We start from the raw sequence: 18273 nt of genomic DNA on the forward strand, positions 1-18273 counted from the left end.
GCAAACATCGGTATGCCAATAATAGCAGCGAACAATGTTGGGGCAATGTCGCAGAACACGTTTTAAACCCAGGGTAAAAGCGCCTTTGTAATCAGAGCTTCTCCGGCATTCGGGACATGTATATTTTTTATCTTCATTCATCATATTTCAGATGGTACTGCCCTAGTTCAAAAACTAGAAAATCTTCACAGTTTCACCACACCTAAAAAAGTCACATGACGGCTACGAAAGCTACACACTCGACTGCAGTTATCAACTGATTGCTGAACATCACGTTCTCGTATTTTCTGTTACCTAGCGAAACATCGGTTGTTTCCGTGGCAGATCGGCTTCATGGAGCTGGTAGTTGAATGTCAGGCTCTCCAACAATTTATGAGAATATTTGAACTCAGAGATGTAAATTCCGCTTAACTCTATGATTTGTTTAAAATTTTTTTTTATTTTGTCAGTATGCATACAATTGATAGTATGTTGCGTAAATTTTGAAAAATGCATTGAAAAATCTATATCGAAAATGAATTTCATCAGATGTGGGTTGAGTTGTAACGTTGGCGGTTTGTGTTAGCCGTAATGAGTGAACGTGTGGTTGTGTGGGTGTCGTGCGTTTTATTTAGGTGTAGCGTTGGGGGTAAAGTTAGTAACGATGTGCGTGGACTAAAAATGAAAAGCAATGCTAAATAAGTATTCGGCTGTAAGACCGACATGGTCACTATTTGTTTTGTTAAGTTGTCGCTGAAAAAGTAACCTCAAAACAATCAAAATGACAGGTATCTTAGAAAAAACAATAGCCTCAATTGGGTCACTATTTTCACCCCTGGAAACAAATGCCAGTCTGAAAGGCCTGTTCGAAAAATGCATTAATTCTCGAACCCGAGTAGTAAGTAGTGTTTTTCACATACGGTTTGCGTTTACAATCTAAAGTACATTGTTTATCAAAGCTTCCTATCACGATTCCTTACAGGAAGAAGAATGGACTATTAAGCAGTGCTTGCGATTAGTAAGGGAAAAATTATCAGAGCCAAATATTAGTTCCTCGACCATTGCAAAATGTTTGGTTTTTGTGGTCTTTGCAGAAACACTTGGCTACAAGGCCGAATTCGCATATATACATGCTGTTAAACTCACACAGAATGGATCGCTGATAGAAAAGAAAATAGGTAGGTTAAAACAACATAAAGAAATTAAGATTCTAGCTTAGCTGGATACATAGAAGCGATTGGAATTGAGTGACGTTGCGCCTGTTTTTTATTGCAATGCTTTTGTGTTAGTATTAGACCCGGAATGACAGATTAAGTTAATGTTTATAGCTTTCACCTAGACAATACGTACGCCTCACTATAAACCCAAGGATAGTGTTCTTTGTCACAGTCCACATTGATTTGAAGTGTAACTAATTTGCTCATCGTTTCCTATGTCTTAGCTCGTGACATCTAATGGTACAAGGTCTTTTAGATAAGATAGATGGAATTTTTCATATTTAATTAAATATTTGTCACAAGTTGCAATTAGTAATTACGTTTTAAGCTGTTTAGAGATCAGACATGCGGCGGCAGTTATTATTCAGTAATGTAGAGGAATAACTAAACTAGTTCTACTGGAAAACGTAACTAGATACATATGTTGAATGGTTTTGAAAAAGTTTGATCTGGGTGGCTAAAATTTAAATAAAACATAATAAATACTATTTCAATGTTTTATCTACCACCTGTAAAGGGATTTATCAAATTTTCAGAATATGACATGTAAGGAAATAGGATACAAGGACTGTACAGTAAATGCACAAAAGTGCAGCACACATGTAGTGTGCAAAGCTCAACCATTATTCTGACAGTTAAGGTTAATACACAATTTAATATTTTATCGAATCCCAGCCATTTCATTAGAACATTGTTGTTGGTTTCAGTCAGCAGAATAGTACACAGTAATCCATCCTGTACACGCCACTTCATTTCTGCATAACTATTGCAGTCAGTGCCCTTGTTAACCTACTTACTGTACCCAAGCCGTGCTCTCCCTCTACATTTTTAACACCAGCCCCCCCCCTCCCCCCCCCCCCACACACATATATATGCATACACATCTTTTCACTACCAAGTTCTTCATTTAGAAAATGTATAGTGAGTAAAAAAAACCCTTGGAAGATACGGTAGGATTCAATGAAAGAGTAAGAAGTCCTATTTCAATCTTCTTGCTGGTAATGCTTACCAAAGCCTAAATGAATATTTAAACCCACCAGTTGGCTCAGCTCAAGAGAGATCTCAGTATGAATTTGTTAAATCTGAATTCCAGAGTTTAGGATTGATCCATTTCTGTGGTCCTGCAAACTGTGTACATGCTTCAGCATTTGTGGCATTATAGTGACCATTCAACATCAAGGTGAGCTATAGGAAGGAGAATGGATGTTGTGCAGAAACTATACTTTATATTTTGCAACATATACATCACACGAGTTGTGGAGATAATTCCTGGGTTGAGAGGCTGCTTTCATTTTTTTCCTATTACACACACAAATCACTTTAAGAAATCATTACTGGGCATATGACTTGAAAATGCAAATATGATGTAATACTAACATACTTTTTAATAGCACCAAGAAAAAAAAATTACCGGTAAGACATAAGAAATGTGGATCAGTATGCATGAGACAAGGAGCACATGTTTGAATCATCTGCTTAATGATCTTGTGATCTGATCAAGAATGGCTTTTTGTTTAAGAGGAGGAGTCCAAGAGATGAGTTGCCAGATGAAAATATAGCCATTTAATAACTGGAGGTTAGTTTAAACAATATAGTGCTTTAGTAGGCATCATTCAAATTGATGTGATATGCCCTTACCTTCCTCCAGTCTGAGAACTTGCCCAACCAATTGTGAAGGTGTCCACAATTTAATCACCAGAAGAAATTTTAGGACCAACAAAGAACCGTTTGTAGTCCAATGCCAATATTATGTCTACTCTGAAGCAAAGCAGACATTTTAGTAATGCCCACATGAAGTTTGGTGTAGTTCTTCCATCTTACTTAAGAAGTATACTCTTAAAGTAAGTCCTTCAAACTAGATACAGTCTATCATTCCATAAACATTACTAGCACTTAATGTGCAAATATTTGTTCACAAATGCCTATTACAAATATTCCACATTTTCAGTGTAAATAGTCATCTTTATATGAAGGAAGTATACATTCCCCAATGCACACCTCATGCAACCTGTATATACTGTAGACTGTGGTGCAAATTGGCTCGTGACTTGGTGAGTCGAGCAATCTCTGCCTAATTTCAAGTTATTTGAACCTGGGATATTCATGTTGAAGTTCATAAGCACTGCTATAACAGTAATTCTATTGGGTGCCATTGTATGCTTCGGTGAAACATTCGTTATGGAAAACTTAATTTTTTCTTAATTCATCAAAGATTACGGTTGGTTAGCAAGCTGGAAATTACATCTGGGACAAGTGGGTATCAGATTCCACTTGTCCATGATGAGTTACTTTTTTTCTTAATTTCCCAATTTAATCAAGCTAAATGCTGAGATGGTTCCTTTGAGAAGGACATGGCTAATTTCCTGCACTGCCCTTGCCCCATCTATGCTTTTACGCCATCTCTGACAACTTTATCAATGGAATGCTGGACTCTATTATTGTCTTAATTTCCAGAGTTAGCCTGCAGAAGACCTTTAACTCAGTTGCTTTGTCAACATATATTTAAACTGTATATTCATTCATTGTTAAAATGCAGCTTTTTAGCCTAAATTGGGTATGTTTAAAAGGCCAGATGTATGTTATATACCTCGTGGACATTTAAAATGCCGGCCACTCGAATAAGATGTATCATGCAAAAGCCATTATTCCATTGGAAGCTATTGGCATATCAAATCACTGTACTGAACAGGTCATTGAATGTTGTGCAGGAGCAGTTGAATTTAATGGAAGTGTAGTTATTTGTAGGCCCCCTAACTCAGATTTCAAGACATTACTGGTTGAGCTACAGATAGTTTGCTTTGTAGAACTTACCAAAAATTAGTTGTATGTGGCAACTTCAGTATTAATTTTATTTTATGGTACAAGGGAAAAAAGTTGAAATTTCTTACATTCATATCATCTAGTGTAAACTACAGTCTTTCAGGCCAAAGTGTAGCAGAACAGTAGCACAACTGTGTACAACATGTTTGCACATTCTTCATTAGTAGAGGAACATTCCATTAGTGAAAGATAAATGGCCCTTGAGATCATGATGCATGAATTGTAATACTAAAAGGAATTTGTGCACCTGCCCCCCCCCTCCCCCCCTTTCCTACCCCAACACACACGTGTTAAAAAAAACTACAGAATATTTGTAAATGTTAGTCTAGTGGCATAAATACTTCCTTAAAGAACTAGTTACATTATTTTTTTTTATAGTGATGATAACATAGATAATGAATACAATGCTTTCTTCATCATATTTCTCATTCTATTTGGAAGCTGATTTCCATTAGAATATTTAAAACTGGGTGTGAACACTAATAGACAACCTGGATGGCTGAAAGGCATAACATATCATGTAGAACAAAGTGGAAATTTTAGCAAAATGTTAGAAATAGTCACATTGAGCTGGGATAGCTTATTGCAGACGGTACTGGAAGATGCTGAAAAATGTCATTCAGAAGGCAAAAGTGTACGTTATGCAAATAAAGTAGCTAATTCCCAGGATAGAATTAAAAATCTGGTCAGTTGTGAAGAAAGTGTCTGGACAAGAGCACAAAGTTGAGGATATAAAGTCAGCACATGAAAAGTCTGACAAGTCAGATACATGTACAGATTTAACAACCATATGGTGAACACAGCAGTTGAATTAAATAAAAACTTAGTTCCTACAGGAAATCATATAACTCTCTTAGAAAATGGCTTTCCAGGACTACTTTCTGAAACTCTTTGATGCTAACAATGGAGATTCAATTACTGAAGACTAAGGACTATCATAGATATGATGTGGTATCTAACACTTGTACACATTAGTAATTTTGATTTTAAGAATGCCCAGATTCCGAAGTAATTAAAGTTCTCAGTAGAGAATCCACCTCTTAAAAAGGAAAACAGATAACATAATTTGACACCTATTTGTATGCCTTCAGTATTTACAAAAGCTGTTGAAAAGACTGTGTACGTAAGGGTAATTGATCATGTCAGTTCATGAATCTCAGTTTTAGAAGTGGTTTAACAACTTAAAATGCTGTATTCCCTTTTTTTCAGTGAGGCACTGGACAAATTAAACAAGAAGTTGGGAACATTATTTGTTTTCTTTGATTCACTAAGGTGTTTGATCAACAAAAATGAGTTAAATCGTGCTTAAAGATGTAAAAGGGACTAAACAGAATGTTCATGAAAAAGTAGGGGCTAAAGAGAACTTGTTTGGAAAAAAATACATTTTTAAATAGATTTTCTGAATTAATATCAGTGAAGGTCGTAATGAGAGTCGGATATTTTAAGAAAAAAAAACATAATAAATAAATTTATGTGCAGCACTGAAATTGAGAATGTGTATGGCACAATATCACATATCTTTATAACTTGATAATGTGTCAGCACACTGCTGCATTGGTGACACTGGTGTCTAATATTTTTGTAGTTCGAAGGGTATAAGAAATATAGCTTGCATTGAAAATCAACACTGTGTATGACACATTGTCACCACAAAGTCATTTTGAGAATAAGCCCACATGCCTATGCAGGACGGGTATATTAAAGGAACAGACCAGTGACTCTTGGGACTATTTATTCTTTTAGTACAAAATAAAGTCGTGTGGGGTGTTGCCTCACATTGAATAGTGCACATTAAGTGTAATCTTGGCACGCCTAAACAGAAATCTCCAAACATTGGTCTTTTTCATAATTGGATTGGAGAAGTTGATAAACTTTTTGAAAAACCTGTCAGAAACAAGTGAACGAAGGTTATTTTATCATTCATTTTGTGCACCAGTTTTTGTGCTAGTCTTTTTACCTCATATTTTCAAATTGACATTTAAATTTAGTTTACTGACAGACAAATGTGATTCAGTTGAAGTCTTGTTTTTTATTTTCTGCTGTTTTCTTAGTGTTCGTAAGACATGCTAAATATAGGTAAGATATGATAAATAGTCACATTTCCTTCAATGCAAAGATTCCACAGCTCATGTTATCACCGTCACCAGGGAGGATAACAAACAACAGACTTAACAATTAATTTTCTCTGTGACAAGTAGCGCAGTGAAGAGCATTAATATAGGCTAGTGTGATGCTTTAGTGTTGGCTAATGTGCCCTGGTATACGTTAAAGAACACTACTTTTAATGGTTTCCTGGAGAGTATTAGTGGCCACACAGTAGTTGACATAGCATAAAAATTATTTGAAACCAGTGTGTGAAAAGGCTCTTGCTGATATTAAAATGGACATTGGCGACCACAGTATTTGGCTTTCAGCTGACGAGACCACTGACTATTATGGCTGATTGATAGCTAATGTTGTGGTGGGGGAATTAGATTCCAGATTCCATGGATTGCGCTGGCTATATGCTAAAAGTGGGAACAACACTGAAATAATTCTGTCCCAGTATGATTCATTGTAGTAGCTTTACTAATAACTTGCAGTACCTAACAGAGGGAGGCAGAAATAATTTTGATGAGCTTAACAGTACCACACCACCTGTTGAAAAATCAGTTTTCAAAGCCTCTACCCACTTTTAGTTCTTTAAGTAAACAGCTCCAAACCTTGCACCTGGCTCTTGGCAGCTATATGTTATGCAGAACACTACCAAAAGATAGTAGATAAATTTGACTCTAGCTAGTTAGCTTTTATTGAAAAATCCATGATGGCTCTTTAGAATAACATGAACGTTTAATTTTTGGCATTTTTAAGAGCTCACTTCCAACATCTACCTGTTGTGATTCAACACAGAGTCGGCATCTCTACCTTTGAAAGGCAATGTAGACATGATACTGAGATGCAGATGTATATGGAGGACATACCTGGTTCACTGGGTACTGCATGTGTCATTTTTACTAAGGAAAATTCATCTGAGGCATTGTTCAGAGGGAGAAGTTTAGAGGTGGATTGCATTCGGGGCTCTTTTGTACTCTAGAAAGATCTTCCTCAGCCTACAAAAATGTACTGAGGTCCAATAGAAAAAGTTGAACTTTACAGACCTTAGAAACGTGGCTGATTGTATACTGAAATACCAAAACATAATATAAAGTTTCGTGTTAGTAGTAACTTTAGGCGACAGATTGTGGTCATACATAGGTACACATTTCAGGTGTATGTTTCTATATGAGTGACATGTGAAAAGAATTTTCAGTAAAACACTTTTCATTAAAATGTCATGAAAAGAGAATATTATTTTAGTGTGGGCAAGTATATGAATTGTTTATAGTGCTGAAATAAGGAATAGTTAGTTGTTTATTTTGCAGGAAGAACTAGAATACTAATATCAAAATTATAGTAATATTTTCTGTATTGATTTTAGTGTTCTAAAAAGGCTAAAATAGTTTATTTTAACCTAAAAATGGCTGTTTCAAGGAAATGAAGGCCAAAATCCGTTTTATGAAAACTTAAAAATTCGGATCCTGCTGATGATGAATTTGGCAGTGGAGGATGTTGGTTGCAGTGTAGGCAGTGTATCAGATAGTGCAGTTCAAGAAAGTTTCACCGAGTGAGGTGGCGCTGTGGTTAGCACACTGGACTCGCATTCGGGAGGACGACGGTTCAGTCCCATCTCCAGCCATCCTGATTTAGGTTTTCCGTGATTTCCCTAAATCGTTCAGGCAAATGCCGGGGTGGTTCCTTTGAAAGGGCACGGCCGATTTCCTTCCCTAACCTGAGCTTGCGCTCCGTCTCTAATGACCTCGTTGTCGACGGGACGTTAAACACTAACCACCACCACCAAGAAAATTTCGTGATATGTAGAAAATAAATTGATGCCAAATCGCACTAAGGCTCAGTTTTAACTACATCAATCACACAGTACAAGTAAAGCTTGGGATTTTGGTTATACAGAATGGCATATTAATGATTCTGGACAATTAAAATTCCTAGGAGATCAGATAGATGGTAAGCTGTCATGTAAAGACCATGTTCAGGATCTTGTTCAAACACTGAACACTGCTATATTTACTGTTAGAACAGTATCTGCCGCGAGTGACAATACAACATGATAAGTAGTCGACTTTGCTTACAAAGTATGGCATTATATTCTGGGGAAACTCTTCCCGTTCACAAAAGATATTTTTGGCTCAGAAAGTGGCAGTGCGAGCAATATATGGTGTAAGTTCGCTAACCTCTTGTTGACCCCTGTTCAGGAGTGTGGGAATTCTGACACTGGCCTCTCAAAAAATATTTTCTTTAATGTCATTTGTTGGTAACCATATGAGCTTACTCCCAAGAATCATCAGCTTTCACTTGGTTATTACTAAGCAGAAATCCAATATGCAAATGGATTGCAGTTCCTTGACTCTTTTGTAGCAAGCTGTCAGTATTCTGTTGCGTCAATTTTCAATAAGCTACCCAAATGATTAAAAAACATCTTAGCATTAATTCTTGCTCTTTAAAGTCCAATCTGAAAAATTTCCTCATGGCTCACTCTTTCGAGCTATTCCTGGAAAAAGTTAAGCAAATTCCTTTGTTACATTGTTGATTATGCAAATATATACTCAGTAGCTTGTTGTGTCCATAGGAGATGTGCAAATTTTATTTTGTTTATTGTTAACTGTTCTAATATTACTTTCCTGTACTGACTAGTTCATTGATAATGGAGATTTGCTCCTCAGTTTGGCATTAAGGAGGTAGACATATCAAATAAAAATAAATAGAAAAAAATTACTGGTTATCAGTAGTCTGATTCATCTGTATAGGAAGACATTCGTAGTGAAGCAGGACGTGATGACGTATATAAAAGGGGAAAAAGGGAAAAAATTACAATATGAAAATTGTGAAGCACATAGTAATGGTAATGCATAATCTGCTACAACTTCCTCAGCTTTAGTATCTGTTCGAACAAGTTAGTTAAATGAACGTTGTGCATATACTCAGCTGAAGTTATTGTAAACAGCTGTCGCATGTTATTAAATGAAATATATAGCACTCCGCCTTCAGGCCACAAGTGGCCCATTGGGACCATCCGACTGCTGTATCATCCTCAGGTGGGAGGATGCGCATAGGATGGTGTGCTCAGCACAGCACTCTCCCAGTCGTGATAATGGTTTTCTTTGACCGGAGCCGCTACTATTCAGTCGAGTAGCTCATCAATTGGCATCACGAGGCTGAGTGCACCCCAAATGAAATATATAAGAAATAAATAATACAATATGATACGCAACAATAAGAAAAATAAAAATAATAAGAGCATGACTACGTAAAGAAATAATTTGAATGTGCTAATAATTAGGAGTGAAGAGACCCGTCCCAACATCTGCAAAAAATGATTAGAGGGAAAATAATATAAACCCCTAAATTGGTGATCTAATTTTTTCCATATATATTAAAGAGAACTTGCAGCTATCATTATATATAAACAAATTATCTCTACTCCATTCGTTTTAAATTTACCTTTGATTTTACAGCAGAAAAAAGCGGTCAACTTAGATTGGAAAATGTATGTTGTGGTGCTGACTGTTCATAGTTGTTGTGGATGTGTGTGCTGCAGGGTAAGAGACAATTTTCTAGACAGTAGATAATGACATGCTGCCTGCACATAGATGGTTTCTATGTTCTGTGATGGCAAGCAGGACTGAAAACATTCTTTGTTCCTGATCGGAGTATCTGCAAAATGTTAACATGTGTGATGTTTGGGAAGGAACGAGTGCTAAGCAGAAGAGCTCTATTGCCTCACATTTTTCTATTGCTATTTTTAATGTAGATGTGATCAAATTTTGCAGGTGTTACACAAAACTTGCCATAGTATGAAAAGTCATCAGGACTTCTGGAGAGGTAGGAGGTTTCTGTAACAACTGTTCTAAAAATTGGAATGTCTTGATAAATAAAACATTCCACATACAATGGTAGTATATTGTACTGAGATTACATATTATTGTTGCTCGGACAGTGCACGGGTATACTGCCGGTTCATAGTGTCCAACGGGCACAATATTTCGGTGATCAGACATGTCGCCATCGCCAGGTGCACTGACCAACTGAGCTCCTGAGGGCGGGTGGCCGATTTAAATCCCCTCCGCCTGTGGGCCGCTCTCTTCGCTGTCCGCACCCGCGCACTGGCGGTCGTGAAGATGTGGGCCTCGGAATCTATCGTAGCGTCGATGTGCTTGCTACGTCCGCCCTGGTCGCCAGTTCATACTTCTTGCTGAGAGTCTTCTTAATTACATTCGATGCTGGGACCCAAGCCTTGCTGAGATTGTAGCTGCAATCTCGGTTGATAAGTTCTTCCCTGGTGCGAATTTCGATAGCCTCTCTTATATCGCTGTCCCAATATTTAGAGGTCTGAGCCAGGATCTTGGTACACTCATAATCCATCTCATGTTTCTTGGACAAATAGTGCCCTTTCAGTCGAGTGTGCCTTTGATGTTCTCAGCAACGATCTTTGATGGTTGCGTACTGTTTGTCCGATATATGTCTTCCCACACTAGCAGGGAATTTGGTATATGCCGGCCTTCCTCAGACCGAAGTCATGTTTCACACTTCCCAGCAATGCCCGTGTTTTATTAGGCGGGCAAAATACGGTTTTAACTCAGTGTTTCTTTAATGTACAGCTGATTTTCCCCAATAGTGCGCCATTGTGGTGGTGGGACAGAGAGTGCGTCTAATCTGCAGTTCTGAGTACCCGTTTTTTTGGAACACAGTTTTGAGGTGTTCCAATTCCTGGGGCAGATTCTCTGCATTTGAGATGCTGCGCACCGTGTGTACTAATGTTTTTAGTACTCCGTTCCCCTGAGAAGGGTGGTGGCAGCTGTCTGCATGCAGATACAGGTCAGTGTGTGTTTTCTTCCTGTACACACCTTGGCTCAGAGTACCATCAGCTCTTCTCTTGACTATGACGTCCAGGAATGGTAATCTTCCTTCTGCTTTGGTCTCCATAGTGAATGATCTTTGGATGTATAGAGTTTAGGTGTGTAAGGAAATCCAGGAGCTTGTCCCTACCATGGGGCCACATGATAAACGTGTCATCGACATAATGGAAGAAACAAGTAGGTTTCCAATTGGATGACGCCAAGGCTTCCTCCTCGAAGTACTCCATGTACAAATTCGCGACCACCGGCGAGAGTGGGCTGCCCATTGTGACTCCATCCGTTTGCTCATAGTCATCCCCATTGAACAGAAAATACGTTGAGGTCAAGACATGCCTAAAGAGTTAAGTGGTCTTCTCGTCAAATTTCTGCCCAATAAGCTTGACTGACTCTCATAGAGGCACCCTGGTGAATAGTGAAACCATGTCGAAGCTCACTAGAATATCGGCATCTTTCAGTCTGAAGTTGTTGAGACGTTTCATGAAATACACGGAATTACAAATATTGTGAGGGCATTTACCTACATAGGGGCTAAGTAATTCAGCCATGTATTTTACCAGCTAGTAAGAATGTTAGGATGATGACATGTTTCATACCAGTGATTCTAATCAATTTTGCTGCTTAAATGTATTTGATCTCCCTGTTTGAGATAACCTCTCACGTAACATTCTAACAACAGTTCTCAGGATATGCTGTGTATTCCAGAAAGCTGGAGAACAATCTGTGGCTGATACTGCAGAAGTGTAAAACTTAATCACCACAGTTTAAACTAAACTGTTGTGTCCCAGTGTACCCACAGTCTTTGGTTGAAGTATATGTCAAACAACTGGGTGAGAACAGGGAGCAAACTACAAAAAGTTGGGAAAGCTTTAGACTGTGCTGCTTAAACTACTGCTTGTTTTCTTACCTCACATTGGTTACTCAGTACTGTACTCTCCTCGGCTCTCTCAAACTGTGTTTTGCGTGGAAGAATAAAAGCACTGTAGCCATCATTGGCCCATTTTTTAAATTTTAGTTTTTAGTGCAGCATATTAATTACTCATTCATTGTGGGGAAGATCTCAGGATGTCTGATAACTAGTTTCTGCTCTGTGGCTTAAAATGTAATGCCAAAGTCATTCCCACTGGCTGAAGAGGTATCACTGCTTGCTTCATAATCTAACCTTAATGGAAACTTCTGCAGAACATGCTTTCATGCAAATGAATCCACTGACAGGTTATACTGTAATTATAGTGATTCAATCCAAATATTTTAGCAATGTTTTGAGATTGATAACTACATGCTTTAAAGCCCTAGCACAAACCGTAAGTATACATCTTTACTGGAGGTAATATGAAATATCTCAGATCTTTAGTCAAGGAAGGATATACAAATTACAGTGTGCATAATCTGAATGCAAATTAAGCATTACAAAATGAGATGTAAATTTCTGTAACAGCTGCTGTGGAAGTGGTAATCAAAAGTACAGAAAATAGGTTGAGCTCAATTTTGAACTAACAAATGACTATTTTTTCAGATTGAATGGAGTAGGCTCATAGTTAAAGACGGAAGAAAAAGTGACATCAAGACAGATTAGGAAATAATGAGAAAAGAGAGCATTAGGAGGAGTAAGTTAGCACCAGGAAAAAATAAAAATGAACATTTGAACTGTGAAAGTGAATCTGTTGTCTTCAGCAGCAGAACACTCAGCGCTCACAAGTAACATGCACCTTCTGTGATTTGCATTTTCACCAAAGGATGACTGATCAACCTGTTCTCTGAGTATGTTCCCAGATTTGCACACCCCAAGAACATTTAAAAAAGTAACTACTCTGAATTATGGGACCAGAAACTGTTAATAATAAACAAAGATGCTGCCTGTAGGGTACATAAAGTTGAAATTGGTCTCAAGTGTTGTGATAATGCCGAGATGTTTTCATCAAATCAGAAGAGTACTTTTTAGCAAGCAATTTCCTTGGTGAATCAAAGAGTGGAAACTCCAGGCTGGAATACCAACCACATTAGAAAAAGGATAGATTGCTACTCACCATAAAGATGACTCGTTGAGTTGCGGGGAAGCATAACAGAAAGACTGTTACACATTATAGCTTTCGGCCAATGCCTTCCTCAGCTAAGAAAACACTCCCACATTTACACAAGTAAGCATTTCTCATGTGCACATGACAACCACCAGCAGCAGCTCCTGTCAGATGACATTTTCGCAACCTGGTATGGAATAAAGAGTAGGCAAGGCTGCCAAAGGACCTCAGAAGAGTAATTGAGGAACAAAGGACGTGAAATGCCTTAAAAAAAGTTTTTTGAAGAGTGGAATCATTAGATAAGAAGTGTCATTTTTGACAAGGTGTTAAATCAGTAGTTAAATCGGAAAATTGCTCATAGATTTACATGCCCACAAAACAGTTTTAATGCCATAACAGCTGCAATAAGAAAGTAATGTAGACCAGATTCTTGTGTACGTTAAAAAAAAAAAAAAAAAACACAAAAGTTTCATGACATTCTCATTTTTTGTGCAATTAGTAGCAGTATAGGGATTATGTCTGGTGCAGGAGGCAGCCTTCATTATTTGCTTTCATCTCCCACGTTTTTCCTCCTCACTTCTGTGTATCTTACAGTTACAACTGATTTCATCTCACAATATATGTGTTAGGCTGAAACTGCGTACTGAATTTGGAGTTCAGTACTGAAACCCTCCCTTTTGTAAGCAGCACTCTTCCAATGAAGCTACCTGAAATCACTTTGTGAACTATGTCTGATGTTGAACATGTCACCACCTCACACTTCCAAGCACACAGTATTAATTTGTCATAAATGTTCCCACCTACTGCTAGTATGTAAGAAATTTAATTTTCTTCACCTCTTTACTATCATTTAAGTATTTACTGTCATTTTCCTTCTGACTGCTCTTTGCAGTTATCTATCACATCACTTTCCTGTGGAATTATGTTATCGTTGTCCACTCATATCGTGATTTTTAATACTTTATCAGTTTTAGTGAGTTTTCCCATATTTGTGAAATGTGGTATTCCTTGGCATTAGATAGATGACTTCTTTGTATAGAAATTGTTAGAGCCATTCAGGAAAACATGTGAATTTACTTTTTGTCTTGTGTTAGTCACCAGCATACTTCTCTGTTTTCCAGGCGACAAATATTCTGCACAAGGAATGGGAACATAATATCTGAAATTGACAGTGTGTTGGATAGGGAAAGAAGCCAGAGCCTTAAAGAATGGATAGTTAAATAGTGTGACTGATCCACACAGGCAGAAGACAGAATGACATCGGAAATGTTATGGACTGTGTGTTGTATAACAAGGCTTTTCTAAGGTGAGTTATGTCTGCCTTCTACTTTGTGAGTCATCCACACCCATATAATCCACTTTTTGAGGTGAGTGTTGGCTTCTTTCACATCTTACACACTGGTGTCCAGTTATTGCAGTATCTGTACGAATTCGAAAGGAACTGTGTCAATTGACTCACATATTTCAGAAAAGATCCTGCCTCTGTAGTATACTACTTTTTTCATTGTTATTGATGTAGGTATGTGCTCTGGGTAGCTAAAGCAGGTCAGTAATATCCACTGTATAAAATATGGAACATGTATCAGCTAATCCGATTTTTTATTTCAAAATTATTTGCCTTTTATAGGGAATTAGTGGTAACACTAACAGAAAAGAGAGAAACAAGGAAAATGAAGAAGATAGATTAATGTTCCATATCACCACCATAAAAATTTATGGATGCTGCTTGGTACTGAAATATACAAGTACAACCAACTCCCAAAATAAACAAACAGCATATTTAAGTCTCAGAAATTAAAGCAGCATACCACAGATCAAGAACTTGATGAAGATGGTTTGCGTATTAAAGGTATACTTCCCTGGCACACTTGTTGCGTATTTGTCGGAGTTTATCTTCACCAATTTGATTGTTGAATTTCCTCTACTTTAAGTGTCACCATCCCCATCACTGCCAAAATCTACCAGCTGAAGGGAATGGAAGACTCTCATTTCAATATCCTGAGTGCTGTCCCCAACATCTAGTCATAAATGTGTTCATTCATTCATCATTTTTTATAACTGAAGCTGTTGGGAGAGGATGTTTAGTGGCAGTACTGCTTTTTCGGTGTTACATATAGATGTTTCTAAAAATAACTCTGAAATGTTTGTTACCTCTCATTAGGATTCATGTCACCTCCTTATAATTTTCATTGTCAGTTGCTTCTGTCACTTTCGTATTTTGGATTTCAGTCATATCCCTCTCACATCTTAGGAAAATTCCATTGCAAGTCCTTATTCCCGTAAGGGAATGGTATTGATCAATTGCAGCTCATTTATCAGAAATCCATATATATTATCGAAACAATTCACCAGTATGTTTGTTGCAGTGTAATACTACTTCCTCTGGGAGACTCTGACATCTTCTGAAGTCATTTTTGTGACAACTGACTTTGTTTATGGTTTTCCATTGACAATGTACTTGTAGTTTTTTGAGAACCAAGTTTGTGTATTAATCACATACCAGTTCATAATTTTCCCACTATTATTTTCCTTTCGTGACCCAAATACTATGTTTATTTATGTAGCTGTTGGCATGATTTCATAACATAAACACAACAGAATATTTTGTATACTAGAATCACAATATTTTGAAGTGAACCATTGAGTCAAATGTAAGAGAAAAATTGATGTTGCACAACAAGAATTAAATAATCTTACAATTATAGCACAAAATAAGAATTAAATAGCTTTCCCAGCCTGCTCATATGTGGGAAACAAACAGGCTGGACACCCATTGAGATGCTGTAAGTTGGGCTGTCCATCTCAAGGTGCACGAGATATTTCCTGATCCAGTTTTATTTTGCTTGTCCTGTACATCTTTGACGTGTCTGGCTGATATTTCAAGTCGGTTTGTCTACAGTGCAATTGACATGATGAGCAAGCTATTTTATTGTTTGCATTTCAGATATTTATTTGCCTTCATTTATCCTTAATAACTAACATTCCAATTTCCTGTAACAATTCAGATTATCAGAGTTTGGCATACTTTGTCTTTATTTTTGCAAGTACGTATGCCACAGTATATTTTTAAAAATTTGTGTTTCTTATTGTAGCTATGGTCAGTATAATTATATTAAGAAAATTGAAATTCCAGGATGCAAATAACGTACAAAGGATAAGGACAGGCAAGCATTAATGTACAAATGAATTGTGGGTAACAGCAGTGGGATTCGAGACATAAGGGTATGACAAAAAATGTGTTGGGGGTTATGAAAGTATTGGCAGCCAGAAGTGGTTAGCAGAGCAGAGGTAATATTGAATATTAATAGTTGTAACAATCAGAAAACTGAATGAGCGGTAGCTGTATTTGAGAAAATGTGGGAGAGTAAAATGTTAGGAAGAAATAGGACTGAAGTCAGAGGTGGAAAATAACTAAACAAAATGGAAGATGACGACGACGACAGAGAACAAGATGGTGGAGAGTTAGGAATAACAGAACTTTTACCAAATATTGATGATGGTATGACAGTTTCCAGTTCTACAGTTCGAGGAGTTGTGATTTTAGGGGGGGCTGGATTTCATGAGTGTTATATCTATTGGGTTTAGGAGTAGGGTAAGCGTATGATGATATGGAGATTGAGTGAGTGGTGGATTACTATCTTGGAAGCTGGGAAAAGATTTTGCAAAACATATCCCTCATCTTATGGCATAAAAAGGCATATAGCTTGGACAAATAATTCCTGCTAGCTAATGCTGATGCGGCATTCACTGTTGTTAAGCTTGTGAAAAAGGGGGGGGGGATTTTCTGATTTTAAGTGGAAAATTCTTGTCAAATTAGAAGTACTGTTGGTGATTAGTTGTTTAATATAGACAGTTTTATGGAGCTGTCAGTGAAACATAAATCACTGTTATAAAAAGAGAGTCCAGATAAGATGTAAAGTACATAGGTTCTCTTGCTGTAGATTGAAGATACTAATTAACCTGAAATAGAATTGTGGTTTAAGGCATTGGGAGAATAGGAAGGATGCCTACAGGCGACATTTATACAGGTTGGCATGCAATGGGTGGCATGTACCTACATCAGCTTTTCACTTTATTTTGCTGAACGAGCCTTCGTGCAAGACCTAATTATAACTTGGACCATAGGTGGCAAAGCAGATATGTAATTAGTTGTAAGAGTTTGAAGCCAGGAGGCTGCTGTCAAAGATAATAATCCATGGCATGCAAATGGAAATGATGGGGAAGTGTGTGAAAGGGGGGGCAGGAGGGGGGTTTACGTAAAGGCAGTGGAGGAATTAATTATCTTGAAACTAAGAAGGAAGTAAACTCAGATTTGTGGGACGTGCTGGTGAAGTAAGACTGAAAAATCTTTCAGTGAGAACTTTGTAACCAGCCAAAATCATACGGTCAGGAGGGAACAACAGTGGAGGATTTGTGGAGATTTGGAAGAAAGCCACCTGTTGCTTTTCTGACAGGTGCAAGGAACTTGAGTTAAGATGACAGGTTATAGTATGGATGTAATGTTTTGAGATGATGATGTAGATTATGCTGGACTTCTAGGATGGAAACATAGTGATAAGAATTGAAATATGGGTCAGTAAACTGGCAGACGCTCTCCATACCCTAGTCGCTTTGGTTCATGATCCTGATAGTGTAACAGACAATTATTAGTCCTCTGTTGGTTTGCAGGTGATGAATATTGTTATCATAACTGTGGTGTTGAGATTACTGGGGTATTTTTGATTCAGTATCGGAAGGTTTTAAGGTGGACGAGAGAAACTTTTCCAGGGATCAGTATTTTGTGAGAATGTTTTGGTGATGGTGTTTTAAAGACAGAGAGGTTATTTTGGGGCTATGTAGGAAGCCTCTTGGGTGTAGGATGTGCAGCTCGACAAGACAGAGTTTCATGACATTGAACTGGGGAGGTGAGGGTCTGAATGTTAATTGTGGGTACTAGGGATGATGATAATGCTGAGGGTTAAGTAGGATGGACTGAGTGCCAGTTGGATGTGACAATTTGTTGGGCCACGAATGGTTTCAGGAAGGGAATGAGACTAGATTTTGGTTAGAGTGAACGCAAGTTTACTAAATTCTCCAAGGTAGAAGGAGCAAGGTTTGATCGTGGAGTGGTGAAAGAATAAAATATAAAGAATAGGGGTTTGACATGATAAAGTGACAGAAAATAAAACAGAACTTTTGAAACAAGTAATAGTTTCAAATTCTGAAGGTGGCAGGGGTAAAATACAGAGAGCGAAAGGCTATTTACAATTTGTACAGAAAGCAGATGGCAGTTATAAGAGTAGAGTGGTATGA

At 37.6% G+C, this 18273-nt stretch overlaps 1 protein-coding gene across 3 annotated transcripts in view; it reads left to right on the forward strand.

Moving 5' to 3' along the window:
• Positions 1-377: 377 nt before the first annotated feature.
• LOC126276856 (AP-4 complex subunit epsilon-1-like) overlaps positions 378-18273 on the forward strand; it is a 50776-nt gene continuing 32880 nt past the window's right edge. The window contains exons 1-2 of one of the 3 annotated variants that reach the window (XM_049977310.1): positions 378-877; positions 962-1157. In XM_049977310.1, coding sequence (XP_049833267.1) covers positions 761-877; positions 962-1157 — 313 coding nt within the window. In that variant the 5' untranslated portion in view covers positions 378-760. Of the gene's footprint in view, positions 878-961; positions 1158-14102; positions 14288-14313; positions 14527-14608; positions 14831-18273 lie in introns of those variants that run through there. The other 2 variants (XM_049977311.1, XM_049977312.1) reach the window with 2 other exon arrangements.

Source organism: Schistocerca gregaria, chromosome 1, assembly GCF_023897955.1.
Source record: "Schistocerca gregaria isolate iqSchGreg1 chromosome 1, iqSchGreg1.2, whole genome shotgun sequence".
Classification (NCBI taxonomy): domain Eukaryota; kingdom Metazoa; phylum Arthropoda; class Insecta; order Orthoptera; family Acrididae; genus Schistocerca; species Schistocerca gregaria.